We start from the raw sequence: 18,509 nt of genomic DNA, 5'->3' as shown, positions 1-18,509 counted from the left end.
ATCAGAGATAGTGGAAAGGAAGGATAGGCCTTTCCACAGTTACATGGTTATAGGTGGAAAATGATACCTTATTTTGGATTTTTTTGCTAAATTAATGGTTTTATACTCCACCCAATGTGCCTTGTGATATATGTTAGTGAGGAAAAGAAGAGAAAATATCGTTGGTGCTCAAAATATCACCCATGATTATATTTCAACTTCTGATAGATACTATGGAATATGTACAAATATGTATTGATATCTGTGATTATTACCAAGTGCCATTTATTTTGCTTTGTAATATTTAAATAAGGAGAGGAAAATACTCTTATAACATAATCTGTGTCTATTTGTAGGAGTGTTTTTGTAGTCGCTGTCTTGTGATATTTGCTGTGTTCCATTATTTTTCACTTTGTGATAATAGGAGGGTGGAGAATAGAAATATTATTTTTTGTACCAAAGTATCGTAATATTCTCTAAGATTTTTTGTTTGCATTTTTACTATTATATGATATTGTTCCTACTTTATGATAATTTACGAAGATACAAGGAAAGAAAGAAAGTTAAAACATAAATGGTTTGTTTTCCAAAATATAATTGTATTCTTCAATATATTTGCAATTTTATTTTTCTCTTTTTCGTTTGTCCAAGTAAGATATTTTAGAAATACTTTGAGAATTATCTTTTTTCTAGGCTTATTTGCTGCAATATTTTTTTTATTTTGTGCACATTTTTACGAGTTTCATTGTGACATTTGTAAACTTTACAATATGGTAGTACAAAAAAAGGTGATTTAACCACCACAAAACACAAAAGTTTGTGTTAAAGCTGAATATTTTATTATAATTTTTGGGTTTTGAGTTGTACTTTTTTTTCATAGTGCCATTTGGCTTTATCCTTTTTGTTTTCTAACAATATTTTTTTGTGTAAAGGGAAATTTTGGAAACAATATCTTTATGATCATTTCAGAAGTTAATAAAAAAATATTATGTTCATTTATATTGAATTCATTATTACTACTTTAACTTATTATTGTGAAGAATAAATAGGATAAGAAAAATACATTACATTGCATGATGCTGATCACATCCAGGTATGTTAAACTAAATTGAGCACCAAAATTAATATAAATTAGGGTGTGTTGAGAAATATAGGAAAGGTAGACATATCACAGATTCAGTGGCGGCGCCAGGATTTCATTATCATTTACGAATGCTGGGTGAAATTTAGGGGGTGTGATGTCGAAATTCAAGAAAACACGAAGCATGCATCATCACTTTCATCACTACATAAAATATCAATAAACTTCTTGTAGACTGAAGACTACTAGTGATGCTTCATTTTCACCAAATATTTTGTAATTTGAAATGAACAAAGCATGTTCAATGCAGGTGAATGCCACATATTATGTCTTATGCTCCAGAAAAGTGGTCATACAGTGTAAACATACAAACAAGAATGTGAAATGAATATATATATATATATATCAACAACGCTCAAGAATGAAAACATAAAGCAACACACACAAAGCTGTAGGGAATTATTCGAAAATCACTACAGGACCAGCTTAATTAACAAGGTGAAGAACAATTCTTAACAAGAATGCTCACAAAAGACAACAGCTGCTGATCTTTATAGACTCCAGCCAGTACAGGAAAGTAAATGCTTTCTCTTTTTGATTGGGATCAACAATTTGCCTGCTGTATACAACAATACTGGTTTCAATACCTAACATTCTCAATATGATGACATGATTTTATTAAGTCATAACCTAATATGGCACTACAAAAGTTAATAGTATTTTCAGTTGTAAGTAGGTTTTGAAAAAGGAGTGCAGAAGAAAATTAAGGGGTGGCACCACCCCTGCACTGACTATAATCACGTAAACCATAGCTGAGACTGAGAATGTGTGGAGTCCTTCCTGCATAACCCCATCACACATTTATAAGTAAGTCAAGTAAAAAATTACAACCATTTTATGATAAAGAATACTGCCAATAAATAAACTGGTACAAAACTAACACAATCTGCGTCTATTAACTTACAAATGTACAGTACATGAAATATTATGTTTTCAAAAGTTTCTTGTCCACGAAAACAAGTGTATCATATCAATGTAAATACAACAGCATGACAAAAAAAGTACCATATAACAACAGCAAATAAAGAAATGAAAAATGGAAACAATATTTGTGTAAAAAAAATACTGTTACTTGAAACACAAAATACTTACTAACAAAATATCAATAATTGACTAGTAGTGCTATATTTTGCAATTCTCATTATTTCACCCTATAATTAACTTATTAAAAGTTGATATAATATTTGTGCTTCCAAATGTCCCAACCGTAAATATAATGAAATCAATTTCCTTATTATTACATGGTGCTGCACTGTACAATTATGCCATGAATCAAACAGAATATATAATAGGAAACAATATGCAAATGTGAGAGAGTTTTAAATTTCCACTGTAAATGCATGTTGAGTTTGTAACTTGTCAAAAAAATATACATGACTACTCTGGAAGTTCATTGCTTTTTCTGTAAAAATAATAAATACAAACAAATCTGAAAAATTCCACTTCTATGAAGAGTCAGCTTGTGTAAAGAATTATCTTACAATGAAGTGTGTGTGTGTATGTAAAAACCTGTGGCATATTCTCCCATGTTACCTGGCATACTATCAGTAAACCGACTATGTGAAGTTGTCAGTCTTCAGCTTTTGCTTTCCTTGCATGTCTGCATTGGTCTTTTATTTCTATTATATCTAATTAATATATAACAAATATGTACAATAAATAAAGATTGTTGCTGTAAACCAGGTCATTTTCAGAATACACCACCGACATAAAGTAAGTGACTATTACGAATATTTTCACTGCAGAGTTACAATCGTAATTTCACTAATAAACTCTTAACTTTCCTTATTCACTGTCAAGTCAGAAACCATTACGAGAACTTGAGATCATGTGTACATATTGTTGTGTATGTGTGTTTAATATGTTTATGTTTCAGGATGCTTTCAGATTGAAGTGAGAAGCAGCACTCATTACTTGGAAATGAATCTAGAGAAATAAATGTAATCTTTCATACTGAAGAGACAGAACAACCACTTGCCACTTCCATGTCATTTGGACTGGTCCATTTTCTCAATAGCGGTATTATGTCACATCGGTCTCTTGGTTGCACATGTGCAGTGATGCTTTTCTGCAGACTAGATGGTGCCCATGTTGCTTGTTCACTTTGGTCTGCAAGATCTCTATGGTGATAAAACAGCCTGCCACCTATGGAATGTGGACCCTTATCCATTTCTTGAATGCAAGAAATGTGAAATCAGGTGGCATTCATTATCATATTTGTGAGCTTCATAGTGAAAATGCCACGGGTGAGGGAATGGGTCAGAAAAAAGACACTGCAGCTAGTTGTCTGCGATCAATGATGATTTTAATATTTCCAGCACAGTTTGAGACTGTTACATGGCCTTGCAGGTAAGGAATTCCCAGCACTTGTTCAGGGATAATGATGTCAAGACTGTAGTGCAGAACTTCACAGCAACCTCTTTCTACAGGAAGGAGATACAGAAATTGGAAAACTATTATGATAAACACCTTATTAAATGTGGCAACTATGCGAAAACAAAAACTAGTCCAAGGAATGACCAATATAATAAAAGTAAATAGTTTTCTTTTTACCAGCACTTACTTTCCAAATTCACTTAGTGGCTTGAGAAATATAGTGAACCCTTATTTTGCAAGATGTACTGTGGTAAACCCAGAGAAAATATTGTGTTGAGAAAAGCTTTTTCTTCCACGATGCTCCTCTTATTCTCCCAACCAATTAATTTCAAAGGTCCACTGCCTCCATTATTGAAAGTTATTGCATGTGGACAACACTTTTGTCCTCAATATCACAACTTACTTCATAATTAATTGGTTATTCGAATAGGAGGACTGAGGAAATACAATACTTTTTTCACACCATACATATTTATGTATTTGTATTTTACGCATTTTCCTAATTGCAACAATAAGGATGAATGATGATTATCTGACATTCATGAAGAACACGAAAATGAACATCCAGAACTTCAACATACTTGGCCACATAGTACATGTTCTACATGTTTTTAGAAGAGTGTTCCTCTTAACTTATATGATTGGAATAACATTGTGGAAAATCATAATTCAATGCCACAGGCTTGAAATTACACTGTCTTCAAAAAGCTAGCAATGCATTATTGAACATATTATTACATTATTAAAATACAGATCGCTCAACCACATATCCATAGCAGTAGATAGACAGCTGCTCAAAAATTAATCTATCAATCCATTCGTGTACCTGAACCCTGCAACCACACTCCATGAGTGAACGGAATATATGAACCCTGTCCTGAGGTCGAATTTCACCAACAAGCAGATATTTTACAGTCTCCAAGCAGAGGGATTGAAACGAAGACGTCTCCTGTTGCGGAGTGCTTATGCACCATGCACAGATTTCGGACACCGTACTCGGCTTTATGTGATGTTTCACAACGTCTTCACACATGCGTTCATGAAGTGATGGCAACAAGAACTTATTGGATTCTGAAATCACTTCTAGAGCAGTGTCTAAGGACACATTACGTGTAATGGAGCAGTTGCACTCGCACAGAAAGTGCATGAGGTACACCATGCACGAGAAAGAGGTCTCCTGAACTCTGACGATACTCTGCTTCGATTCACGAAACGAGCCATTCAGCATCACATCAAACACAGGAGATTTCTTGCTTAGAACATCTCTATTGCCCGAAATAGTTGAGCCATCATCCAATAGGAACTGCACGTCATGCTGTAACTCCTTCCAATTGCAGTAGCTTATGTTAGGAGTCTGCTTCACTGAGGCACCCACCTTCCCTGCAATCGTTTTCACTCCAACCGAGAGAGCCAACTTCGACAAACCTAACACTGCATATGAAAACTCTTCCGAGTTACCCGTCTGCAATACACCAAAGATTATTTTGAGACCACTGCAGCTCACGAGCAGTTTCTTCAGTAACTTCCTTGTTCTGTAACAAAATATAATAGTTAATAAGATTACTTTAACAGTTACAAATGCACTTTAAAAATTATGAATAAGAAGATATTACTTAGGCTAGGCCAGAAAGCGCAGAAAGAGACAAATTACAAAAAAAAGTTGTAATGCTAATTCCAAAAAGCACCAAGCATCCTGTAAGGTAACTAACATAAACTGCAGAGACTGCATGCAATTCATTGTTATCCTGAGCCTCAGTACTAGTACATATTTCTGACTTTAATGATTGTAGTGGGAAAACCTTACATTCCCAAGGGTTATGCCCATTGGGACTTTTGATCAACATAAGCAACAACACGTAAAAATTTCAGTCAATTCGACAAAGGCTACTTTTTGTAAGATTTGTGCATGATCCTTTCTTTTTGGCTAGTGGTGGAGATCAAATGTACATCAGAACCTGTGATTCTTACAAATCTAGTATCTAGTGTGCTCAGTGGCCCAAGGGTGGGTTGGTAGGGGTCATAACTCCCTCCCCTTCCTTTGGGCCAGTATTAAAAATAAAGTCAAACAGGAAAATATGGCAAAATGAGGACTGATATTAAAATTAGTACAGGTACACGTGCCCCCTCTCTTTCAAAAATTCTGGGCACTGAGTGTGCTAACCAACTGTGACCGCCTATCAATCCTCGTAGCACTACTTGCAGCTGGAGAATAGCAGGGGACAAACTTCCTTACTGGGATGTTTACTTTTCAGACTTAAACCACATACACTTACTCATGCAAAATGTCAAAAACAAGTCTGGGTTAGTAATTTCAGGTTATTATTAACTTTCACATACAAACATGCTTGAAATTTATTTGAAAACAATCCAATTGACATGCATTGCAAAAACTTACAACCACGGCTCCCATTAAGCTAAGCCACAGAATATCTCCACACCGCTATTACTCTGTTTTATACAATGCGATTGGCTTTTCTTTACGTCACTGTCAAAGTTATAATTCATACAGCGTGATTGCCATTGTGGCTTTTTTACACATTGCGGGCAAAGTTGTAATTTGTACAGCGTGATTATTTTTTTATACACAACATTTTCGACTTGAGAACTTATGATCTGGCATACAATTACTGCATGGCACCCTCCTATCGCTAGTAGTAGTTTATTAGCACACAGGATTTGTAATAGAAAGCACAAATCTGTTGTAGGTTCAATCCCGACCAATGGCCAATAGATAGATGAAAGACGTGGTACTCTCTTAAAATGTAGTGTTAAAATATGTAACAGTTGAAACACTAGATAACAGTTAATGTCAAGATAACATGGCATGCTAAAAATGAACAACTATCACAAACATTCACAGAAGCATTCGCTAGATCATTTACCTGATAACGAATGGGACTGAGAGTGCGACGGTCTTTCTAGTGTCGATGTCTCCTTTCAACAAGTTGTAGGCCAGATTCCCTTCACCAAAGCCCGACTCTGCAAGGATCGTCAGCTGCGAGAGAATAGCCTCTCCTAGGCTGTTTAGGCTCCTGCACTTCCTGCAGCCCTCGTGGATACTGAAGTTCAGTCTGTTGAAGACGTGCAGAATGAAGCGCTGGAGTACAAGCGGTACGAAGTAGTGTGTGTTCCTGAAAACAAACAAAAATTGGTGATGACTTGGCAGTGAATAAGGAGACATCTGTCAGGTTGAAAACCAAGAGAGTTCTGAAATATTTTTAAAATTTCAAGAGGTAAGTTATTCTTTCACACAAAAAAGCAATAAAGAGTGAGAGAGAGATCAAGTCTCAAAATTCATAACAGACTAATTTTCAAACAGGTGATCAACTCAAATTTGATAAACATAATATGAATATCACTCCACAATATGCAAGTTGCCAGCCTGAGATAGAGCATAAAGGAAGTGGTTTGTCTTTACCTCCCATTTTTACTCTTTTAACCCACTTGTCTTAAATATTTACTAGTCTTTCCTTAACTCTTCAGGAAGCCACATGATGTGACGTAACCGTGAGTAACTAAAAAGAAAAAAGTAAGTATATGCCTAATTATCATGATGATCTAACATTTATATGCCCGAATTCTCTGCTGTAGTGATCTCAGTATGGCCTGACCTGTTTCAGTGTGAATTCAGAAATTATATACTTCACTAAAAGAAAAATTAATATCTCAAAAATCTAAAATACCACCTAAAGAAAGTCAAGGTTTGTTTTAAGGGCACTGTACTCAGATAGGCTACTTGGGCCTCCTCCACCAGAGATCGAACCCAGTATCCCTTGAATAAAAGGTACCACTATATCTGGGAGAATACCTCATTTTGTTCAGTATAAATGAAGGTTGAAGTCTTCTTCATATTAAACATGTATAGGCCTATCTTAGTAATTAGTTGAGACATTTTTTTCCACAAAACAAAGTCAGAAGCAGAAGTTGACTCTTATGGATATGTTGCATGTACACATTCCTCCATTGTGTAAGAAACTATAGCAGATTCCTAAAAAAAGTACTCAATTTTTGCATTCTCATTCGCATACTTATGTTCGCTGACCCCTGTGGCAGAGTGGTTAGCACATCACACTACGACGTTAGGGGTCCCGGGTTCGGATCCTGGCCTGGGCATGGATATTTGTGAGTGTCCATCCATCAATTTCATCATATCATCACTCATCTCCATCTTCGCAAATTAGCCAAAAGTGGCACAAAAAGCGAAGTAAAACAAATCAAATCAAATCATACTTATGTTCAGCACGTCAGCATCTTTAAAAAACTGGAGACCTTGTATCAAGATGCATGACTTTTATAAAGATGTATTGTCCAGTGTAATCTTTGCCTTATTTATTTGTCTTTGTAAATAAACTGATCGAGTGCCATCAAGAAAACACAGCAGTTCTACACCATACTAACATTAATGAATACATGAAAAACTAGGGCTGAGGTGATATTCTTACCGACTGCAACCAATATTGATACTTGGATATTGAAACCATTCAAAGTAGTTCAGAATATGTATAAACTTTAATATATAAGGCTTGCATTCCAACTATACCTAGTCTTACCATAAATACTGTCAGGAAGGTGGCTAGGTGGTGTTGGTGGCTCCAGGTCTATGTTCAAGATCACCAACTTCACTAGGCAAGAAAGAATATGTGAATCGTTGCTAGTTGAGCTACAGAAGTGATAGAACGTTTGTGTTTAGCTTTCATGAGGGAATAGGGCGAGTACGAAAGCTATAAGGTAGGAAAGTCAGCAGGCGAAATTTTCAAGATGCTCCAGAAGCTTTGAATCTCAGAGGTTCAGCATTCCACTGACACTGGAACAGCGAATGACAGGACCAGGCAAAGACCGGCCATCCACCATAATGACTGTGCAACTGATGAAATCCGGCACACAAGTAATCAGTGATGGCCTTTGAACATTTCCAAAATGTCCATGTCTCACGTGTTTGCAAATTGACCTAGGTCTGAAAGCTTACAAACAACATACAGGTTTATTTCTCACCGCTGATTTAAAGCATCCGAGGGCAATAAAGCCAAAGTGCCTACTGGAGTGTTATGCAGAAAATGGGCACAGGAGAATTCTGTTCGATGAGAAAAAACATTTACTGTGGCAAAATGAAAGGGTGTATGCCATGAATTCATGAGAAACTAGTAAGAAAGCTACAAGGTTCCAGAGGGTGCCACCACCCTGTTTCAATCATGGTGTGATGGTGAGGGGTGTTATAATGCCACCACTGAGCTCCATATCTGCGATAAAGGGGTCAAAACTTCAGCCTGAGGGTACCAGGAGACAGTCCTGGAGACAACGGGCAAGGATCTCAGCAACTATCTCCCTCGTGGCCAGTACTCGAGCTTTCAGCAGAATTCTGCACCAGCACATAAGGCACATAAGCAGTGACTTGAGACGTATGTGCCCGACTTCATTTTCCTCTCATCAGTCCCAACCTCCACCCTATGGACTACAAATTGTGGGCTGTGCTTTCAAGAAAAAGGCACCCCAGTATTGTTAGGATGTGGCATTTTCCTCTCAATAAATTGCATCATGCAACTTATGAGTGTCCACAGAGACTGAGGGCATGTGTGTAGGCCAAAGGTGTTAATTCTTAACAATAATTAGTGCTTTGTGTAGACAATATGTATCTGTGAAAACACATTCTGTTACTTCATCAAAATCTTGTGACAGTATTTATAACTACGTACCATAGCAATCTACCAGATTTGTTTAAAAATATTCTTAATTAAGCAAGAGATAATTTAATTATTTGTACCCACTGCATTGTTGCAGAAGTAATAAAAACTACATTTTGCAGCCTATGGAAGACACTTAAGACAGTATCAGTGATTCAATTCCAGCTGATGCCTCCTGTTACAATACTGATGCAGTATTGGTTCAGCTCTAATGAAAACATGTGACTTCAACTAAATCAATTGTTACAGAGATAAACCAGAAGCACATACCTTGCAATACGAGTCAGTACTCGACCTGCCCTGTTTTCAGGGTTTACAATAAGCACCAAGTAGTCAAGCAGTGCCTGGATACTATCACTCGCGACAAGTTCATCGACGGAAAAATCCATATGAGACACTCTGGAAAGCAAAATCAGCAGCCAACGAACCTTCAGGTTTTCCGTTTTGTCACCTTCCACAGGTGGACATTCAGGGTCCCTCGGTGGAGAATGCATTTCGAAGCTCTCTTCGTCTGCAAAGCCAATATGAACATCTTCACCTTCAGACATGTATCGTGTTTTCTTTGGTGTCGAGACAGTATCATCTCCCAGAGGAGGAGACAGCACCGAGCTGGACCTTTTCCCTGTCGCCAGTTCACACCTTGCAGGCTCCGATGTTCTGCTCATGATGACATCTTCCTCGGAAGAGACATTCGTAGATTCTCCTTGACTAGAAAATAACTGTGATGATGCACAAATTGAAACTAGTTCTTCATCATCATCATCATCATCATCATCTTCATAGACTGGTGAGTACTGACCACTTTCGTCCATCGGTTCAGAAAAATTAGAGTTCGGTGAACTGAAACCGGCAGACACGGGGCTCCAAGTTCCAACGGATGACTCCCAGCTCCACCCTGTGCTTCCTTGTGGAGACATTCTAACCCCGTGGCTCGATGGGGAAGACCCTGGAGAAAAATAGAGGCTGCTCGGACTTCCTGGACTCCAATCTTCTCTGTACGACAACGCACCGGACCACTGCAAGCCTTCCCCGTACTCGCTCTGAACAGCTTGATAGCTCGGACTGTTCACACGGAACGTTTTAACAGACAAACGCCTACAACGTGATGGAGCACCTTTGGTATCACCTTCGGCACTAAAAAAGTCAGCATCAGAATTGGTCTTCACATTACACTCTGTCTCCATCTCGCACAATGTACCGTAACCTTCAGAGTCAAAGGAAGAAGTCCGACTCTCTATAACTCCTGAACGTTCAGTGCTCATTTTGCTGAACAGATGACACTTGCCATTCTTCTTAACGTGCAACTTCAGGTGCTTTACGAGGACTGTAACGAGTCCTTCGTCCAGAAGCATTTTCAAACTCAGTTCGTCGAATAAAAAGTTCATCAGTGCATTCATGACTCTGTCATGTACAGTTTGTTTCTCCTCATCCTTCAAGATGTTCAGCAAGTTTTGTAGTCCACCAGCCTCCCGGATTTTCATCCTATTCACAGATTCACGACAAAATAGGCACAATGCTGTGACCACTCGATCAAAATCTGGAAAAAAAATATAAATTGTTACATAATTGTGTTATACACTTTACACAAATGAAGTATACAACTTTATGTTGCTGCAAAAAGAAAAATTTACTATAAAGGAAAACTGTTATCAGGAAAATTCTTGTGAAAATGTGTTTGTAACACGGTCATAGTCTGGAACTACGGCAGATGGTGATGCTACATTAATTGATTTGCTTTATTTTACTTCATTTTTGTGTCACTTTAAGCAATTTTGTGAAGATGGGGGTGAGTGATGATATGATGAATGGACACTCACAAACATTCATAACCAGGCTGGAATTTGAAACCGGGGCCCTGGTACAATCAACCTTAGAGCAGGCTGTACAAAACATGAATTTGCAATTTTTTATTTTCTTTCGGCAGTTAAATCATTAACAAATTAAACTAGGACAAATTTTCATGTATTATGTACAAATTTTACTTCAATCCCCATATAACAGTTGGGCTGAAAAGTTCGTAGGCTGACTCATAGATGGCGTTACTAGAATTAAATCCATGTGATTTTTACTTAGTACTAACCTTCAAAAGATACGTGTATAAATTTCACAGCTGCCGGATAATTAGTTCGTGAGATATAGCATTGTGAGTGAAGCAGCTTTTGTTATTGTGAAAAAATGGATAAAAAAATAATTTCGTGTGTTAATAAAGCATTGCTTTTTGGCAAAAAAAAATACTGTTGAAGCCAAGGCTTGGCTTGATAAACATTATTCGGACTCTGCACCAGGAAAATCAACCGTTGAGAAGTGGTTTGCTAAATTTAAATGAGGCGAAATGAGCATCGAAGACGATGCACGCAGTGGACGCCCCAAAGAGGATGTTACCGACGAAAACATCAAAAAAGTCCACAAAATAATTTTAAATGATCGTAAAGTGAAGTTGATCGAGATAGCTGAGACTTTAAAAATATCAAAGGAACGTGTTGGACATATTGTGCATGAATATTTGAACATGCGAAAGCTGTGTGCAAAATGGGTGCCGCGCGTGCTCACAATCGATCAAAAGCAACAACGTTTTGATGATTCGGAGCAATGTTTAGCGATATTCAACCGTAATAAAATTGCTTCCCCATCCACCATATTCTCCAGATCTGGCCCCCAGTGACTTTTTCCTGTTTGCAGACCTTAAAAGAATGCTCGCTGGAAAGAAATTTAGCACTGATGAAGAGGTAATCGCCGAAACTGAGGCCTATTTTGAGGCTAAAGAGAAATCGTACTATAAAAATGGCATCGAAAAATTGTATGACCGCTATAATCGTTGTATCGCCCTCGAAGGCAACTATATTGAATAATAAAATCGAATTTTAAAAATATTTTTTACTATGTTAGCCTACGAACTTTTCAGCCCAACTGTTATATGCATATATAAAGAGGAGAAACAAAATACAATACAGTCAACTCTCGATACAACGACCTTTCACAGTTCCCAGGAAAAGGGTCGTTATTGGAATTTGCACCAATTTTCAGTTTAAACGGAGCTCAAACGAACACAAAGATTCCTAGGAGATTGTAACACCATTTATCCTGGTAGTTATACAACCTGTTATGCACAGGATGCATGTGAGAAAGAAAATAGAATTTGAAAACGTTTTCACAAAAAAGGATTTAAAATAATGTTACTTCCTTTCAATTGTGCACAGTCGTTGGTCTTCCAGGAAATTCTTACAATTCTAGTTCATGAGAAACCTGTTTGCACTGAGACCTATGGAAAGGAAAACAATCTCTCGCTTATTGCAAGCGAAACTCAAAGAATCTTGACACCAGTCACACTGGCGCCAACAAAAGTAGGGAGATAATCGGGCAGAATGAATGTTGGATTTTATATGGGTTTACTGGAGCATTGTCTGTTACGAGATTAACTGGTAAGATAAGATCTGTCAGGAGAAACAACACAAGCTTTCTGGGCACCAGAAAAAAGAAAAAAAAGACGGGCTGTAAATTTTGTTCTGGTTCGGTTGTGTAAAATACATCGTAAAAAAGTCACGTTTTCTTTACTTCAACCAACTTCATAGTCACCCCCCCCCCTCCCCCATTCAAGGGAGCAGTCCAAAAACTCCTTCCTCGACTTGCATTGTAATCCATCCTGAAAAAGGAAACACACAACTTGCAATCTGTTTTCACCCAATGTGTATTCTAGGACACATTAAACAGTGTCGCAGTCGATAATCATTCGGGTTTGGAATTGGATTTCACTTTAAACTGTATATTTAGTCCCAATTAGCCCATCAGCATAAAATGAACTCAAAACAAGCTTTATGAAACCTGCACATTTTCAGATATCAAAATGGGAGATCGTTATTTACTCTCACGTTAATCGACGATTTAATGTTCGATTTAAGAGTATTCTCAATGTCAAACATCTCCTCCAAATGTTTACTCCTTGAATAATGTTTCTTTAAATCGGTCTCAGCTTCCATTCCTACATTGAGCACTTTTTTTTTCCTCCCACATGACTGGTTCTCAAGAAAAGCGGCGATTATATTGTGTGCATTTCCTTCCAACATGCTCCAAGTGTTGAGGAAGTTTATTCTTGTCAGATGCAAAATAAAATTTACAGTTTTGCTTATCAGAAGGTGAAGAACATGAAGTTGTTTTAACTCTTGTTTTTCTTTCTGGAGATCATTTCCTTATCTTCAAATCAAAACAGCTTTGCGAGATTCAAAACAATGACTCTTTGCTTCGCTCTGGATGATTCATTGCTTTTATCGGCAAGGGACAGCTTTGTAGATGCTAGACAAAACACTGGTGTCAGCTGCAGCGTAAAAACAAGGAGGCGGGCTGGAAGTTCGAGCAACAGGTGGTCGAAGATAAAATCCTCAGCATTTCAAGATAACGCAACTGTCGAAGACGAAACTTTTATCAGCAGTGTGAAGAAGAAAGAAATTACCCTTGCTTTACATTTTACTACGCAACAGACAAAAATACGGACAACATTAAAAAAAATAGGACCTGAATTCTGCAATTATCACATTGCCGTGCACACCAATGGCAGAGAATGAGCTGAGAAAAGGGGGTGGTCACTTTTTTTTTCTTTTCTTTTTTACTTGTCATATGGTTTTGTTAGTTTTCAAGAATGTACCCAGAACTGGTCAAAGGAAAGGAAGAGGGGTTCACTTCTACCCTCACCTATAATCACTCCGTGTGAACACACAAGCAAGAAAATCGTCGCTGAAACAATCGGCATCGCCACCCCCTCCCCCCATACCATTGCTGAGAGGAAGAAAGAGAGAAGTCACTCAGCCAACTGAACACTTTTTTGGCAAATATTACGACATCGGAACAGTTAGGAAAACGTATGAAGTGGGAAACGGGAGTTATGATGCACGTAAGATTGAAGTAAACTATTGCAGAAGCTTGGATGGCAAATCATTAAGCAGGTTGACGATCTTTACTTGGCCTATGTGGCTTTGATTATCTCGAACAGTTTCACTTTTTTATGAAGCGTTACAGGGGACAAAGAACACGTTTTGAATGAAAGCAGTTACCGGAAGTTGTCGGCTACAAGGCCAAGAGTTGCTCACTCACGGGAACCTGCTGAACTCTAGGTCAGAGCTGGACAGATGGTGCAGACTTCCAGGCACCACGCATCTGTATTTTGAAACATTCCTGCGATTTATCTCTAATTTCTCAAGGTGGTGTATTTATCGATGAAAGAGCTTGACCTGCCAGTCCAGTACAGTCATTTCCGACTGCTCTCCTTCCCCCCCCCCCCCCAATCCAGTTGTCAGCAGCTCTTAGGACAAGGAAACAAGTCAAGGTCGATTTAAAATAACATCCAAGCACATTCGATCTTCTCATATACAAGAGCAAGCGAAATCACAATGGCAAAACAAGCTAACACGTTGGGTAGTGGCTGTCGGGTGCGGGGTAACATTGGCACACTTGGGGGAGGGGAGGGTAGAGGTCAAGTGCTATTGGATATCACTCAAGCTTGGTGTGGTGGTGTCTATTTTTAGAACAGACCCAATTGCGAGTGCTAGACCACTCGTGAAGGGAATGAGTGTGAATAAAATGAGTGCAAAAAATGTATTTTTCGGCCGATTTCCTTCTATTTTTCAACCTTTTTCCAAATTTTTCACGGTTCCCGGGAAAAGGATCGTTACTTCGAGAGGGTTGTTATATCCGGGGTCGTAGAATCGAGAGTTGACTGTACCTCCAAATTTATGTATTTCTTTTTATGGCTAAACCATTGTTCCAAGCACATAGTCACCCATTTTCAAAATGATGTTAATTAAGCACTAACTCACAAAGTTACAGACCCAAAAATACTTTGAAAACCATTTCTTAACTGTTAACAATTAATTCCAGGCAATCTCATTCATTAAAAGCAAAAAAATGTAAAATCACAAAATTCTATCATTAAATATAAACAAATTCGACCATTATAGGATTTTTCCAAGATGGTGGACACACAACAACCACCTGGGTAGGGAACCATACTGCTGGTTACACCAACCAATCAGAGCTCTCCCAGCAGTCACATGACTTCAAAAGTGGAAGTCTGTTGTCTGTGCAGTGGCTGGGAGGTTAGTTCAGTTCTTTTGTACTGCTTGGACTGGCAGGTAGTGGAAAACAGTTTGTCCTGCAAGTGAGACACATGGTGGACAAAGCCAAGTTTCAGCCAGCAGTAAAATCCCACCAAACCTTTTTGTGTTGCTTGGATCAGGAGGTAATGCTTATCGTGTGAAACAGAGTTGAGTGAATCCTGCTTTCTTTACATATATACTAACGTAATATATTAGGCCAATCAGTGTAATTGTACGATACAGGTGCATCTGGAGAAAGCTAATGATTGTAAGTACCATAACTTTGACTGTATTGAATAAATATGTTACTTGAAAGATCCTGTGTCTTTTTCCATATTGAGAGATTATATGCGCCAAGGTTTGTAAGCTCCGGTCTGCTACTGAGGCACTGATTGGCTCGGTTCTGGTTTTGGTAACCAGGGGGCGACCCCATCAGAATGTTGGGAGACCTAGGATGAGTTAACTGGCATGATGTGCTAACCACTCTGACTTGGTGGTGCTAGAAATGGCTTATCTGTAGAAGATGGTACTGTGGTATGTGCTGTGATTTGCAGCATGAAAATCTTATATGCACGTGCAATGATGGTTGCAACCAGTCAACAACAGACAGCTGCAACCATGAAGTTGCACAGAGAGTGGATAAAGAGATGAGAAGAGATAGATAGACTAAATTCAAAGTGGAAACATGGTTAAAATTCACATCTTTCCTAAATATACAATAATTCTGTTTAACTTGCACAGAGGTCCCAGGTTCTGAACATGGTTAAGGCATGGATGTATAATTAATGAGTAACACCTAAATTATTTATACCTCTTACCCAATTTCAGTAGATATGCAATATGAATATGGGTTATTTCTATAGCCAGCTAATGCTTTTCCTCATGATGCTGCCATCCTCCTTCATCTACTTAAGCTCACTGCTCTTCTGACTTGTAACAGTTTGTCCCATTACCATGCCTGAACTGTGACTTGTTTCTTTCCTTGCTTATCTTTCACATTTAAAGTTTTGTTTGTGACTGTGGAAATGTCATAAAGAGATCTTGATAAAGTAGCCAAAGGATACAGAACCTGGCAACTTCAGTTTTGAAATAGAAGGTAATTCTAGACCAGGATAGACTTGATCCATTTCCTTCAAGTTGGAAATGAGAGTGAGAGTACATCAACGTTTCCATCCTGGGATTTACATGAACTGATTTCTGAAAATTTTACTACAACAGGTGACATACAAATTGTTTATCCTTGTATAAGGCTTACTTGATACTTTTTGGAACTGCCACGTGATGCCATTTCATCTTACTTTTTCTTTACATTGTATTTTAGACCATTGCAAGATATTTTACCATCAAAAACTGTACTTAACAGGAAAAGTTAAGTGTAGTGTTGCACTGTCAGTAAATCTTCCACCTGTAGCCCTAACCTAATGTGTTCTAACATTTAATTTATTTAGGAAATTTCAAATACAGCACGTAGTGGCCATTTTACACAGGAATGAAAACAATAAAGCAAGACACAAAAAATATAGACTAAGATTAATTAAGTCTTTGTCTACTTGACAGGTGAAGAGATTACCTTGCTTTGAATCTGGTGCTTGTAATTCCAAAATAAAAACATTCACTGCTCCAGCATTACCAAGCGTTGGCCGAGCTGATGAAACTTGAGACAGATTGATTACAGATGTCAAAGCTTCCTCTCGTACCAATGGGTTCGTGATGTGTGAAACAAGGCATTCAAATCCCTTTCCGTCACCTTGGACCTGCAATAAAAAAAAAATAATAATAAAAAAAGCAGAATTAGTGGCATGTGCTAGCAACACTAATAGAATAGGATTCACATTCGTTTTGCATAAACAATGTTCTGTTATTTCCAGGTATTTTTGCATAAATTTCTAGATAAACCTGAAATGTTTCAGTGTTGTTTACAGTACTGATATGAAGGAAACAGGAAATTTATCAATTCTGAAAAACTACAGATATTTTAAATCAATTTAAGTCATCCCCTGATGGTGCACTGGTTACACTGTCACCTTATAATCAAGGGGTCCTAGGTTTCATTCCCAGTGCACAGCAGTTCGGGTCCCATTTTAAATTGTAGGTCAAGTCCAGATTAACCAGCGGACTTCAAAACACTTTGCAGTCTTCCCAATGCCACAGTGATAACACTGTTACGTTGTGATCAAGGGGTCCCAGATGGGATACCTGCACATAGAGATACAGATCCCAGTTTAACCATAGGCCTAGTTCCACACAAAGTAGAATTAAATTTCTTTTAAAAAATCGAACTTAAAAAAGTCTTACAAATTCATTTAAGTGTGAATATCAAACCAATTCTGAACACACACATTGGAACTTCTCTTGATAGACACCAATGAGAAATGTGAAAATGGCCATTATTGAGAAGCAGCCAGAATCAGAATTAAACATACAATGCTGCAATTTTGTTGTCTATTTACACAACAAAATATTTTTATGTATTTAAGTGCTTTGAATCTCTTCTAAGTTTTAACTCTAAACTCCAAGATGCAACAGCCCTTTGAGAGTCAAGGCTTCCTGAGGAGACTTCTGTTTGGTGATGAGTGGCCAGTGCACCGAGTCCCATAGTCGCTGATTTTTTTTATTGTTAGGACTGGAGCACACAACGTCATCCTTTTTTCCCCAGTAAATAATATTAACCCATGGAGCAACAGTCCGTGAAGGGTAAGGCCTACCTACCGACTGCCAACCTCACTCCCACATGTCTCAGGAGAGGTGGGCAATCATTCAACCAGTTATGGGTGACATGTGGACAGCACGATGGGTCACTATTCATTTGTAGCTACCCAATTTCCTCACGATGTGGATGGTCACCGATCCCATACACAGGTCGAAATCTCAGGTGAAAAGTTGTTATACTCCCCCTCCCCCAGGAGACTCGAACCAGTTGCATCCTGTAGTCAGAGCACAAAACCTGTTGCCGTAGACCACACGGTCAGGGTGCAGGACCTTCTTTTCAAGTAGTTCCGAATTATCTGGGTTGCTGGGTCAACACCAAAATATTTGTAAATGTAGTTTAGCAGCAAGAAAGGAAGTTTGCATATATAAGTACCTGCTGAGCGCAACCCTCAGAACATTTAATGGTGAATCTACCAATGGCTTTGACAACTGCTTGTAGCAAAGCGTCGTTGTCTTCTGTCCCCAGTAGCTCCGACACTGCACGGACTCCATCTTCAGCCACAATTGCTTCCCTGTGAGAGGCGGTGTCGGACATCATCCTAT

General features: G+C 38.2%; 1 protein-coding gene across 1 annotated transcript; it reads right to left on the bottom strand.

Moving 5' to 3' along the window:
* Nucleotides 1–1,482: 1,482 nt before the first annotated feature.
* On the bottom strand, nucleotides 1,483–18,501 carry LOC145988558 (uncharacterized). Its single transcript, XM_083123492.1, has 5 exons — nucleotides 18,340–18,501; nucleotides 16,828–17,011; nucleotides 9,445–10,711; nucleotides 6,379–6,627; nucleotides 1,483–5,028 (listed from the first exon to the last, which is right to left on the bottom strand). Exons 1-5 carry the CDS (start codon nucleotides 18,499–18,501, stop codon nucleotides 4,239–4,241), a joined length of 2,652 nt encoding a protein of 883 aa, XP_082979618.1. The 3' UTR covers nucleotides 1,483–4,238.
* Between the last annotated feature and the right edge of the window lie 8 nt (nucleotides 18,502–18,509).

This window comes from Lepisma saccharinum, chromosome 6, assembly GCF_977018435.1.
Source record: "Lepisma saccharinum chromosome 6, izLepSacc3.1, whole genome shotgun sequence".
Lineage (NCBI taxonomy): Eukaryota > Metazoa > Arthropoda > Insecta > Zygentoma > Lepismatidae > Lepisma > Lepisma saccharinum.
Note: the sequence above shows the minus strand (reverse complement) of the source record. Positions and strands in the feature narration are given on the sequence as shown.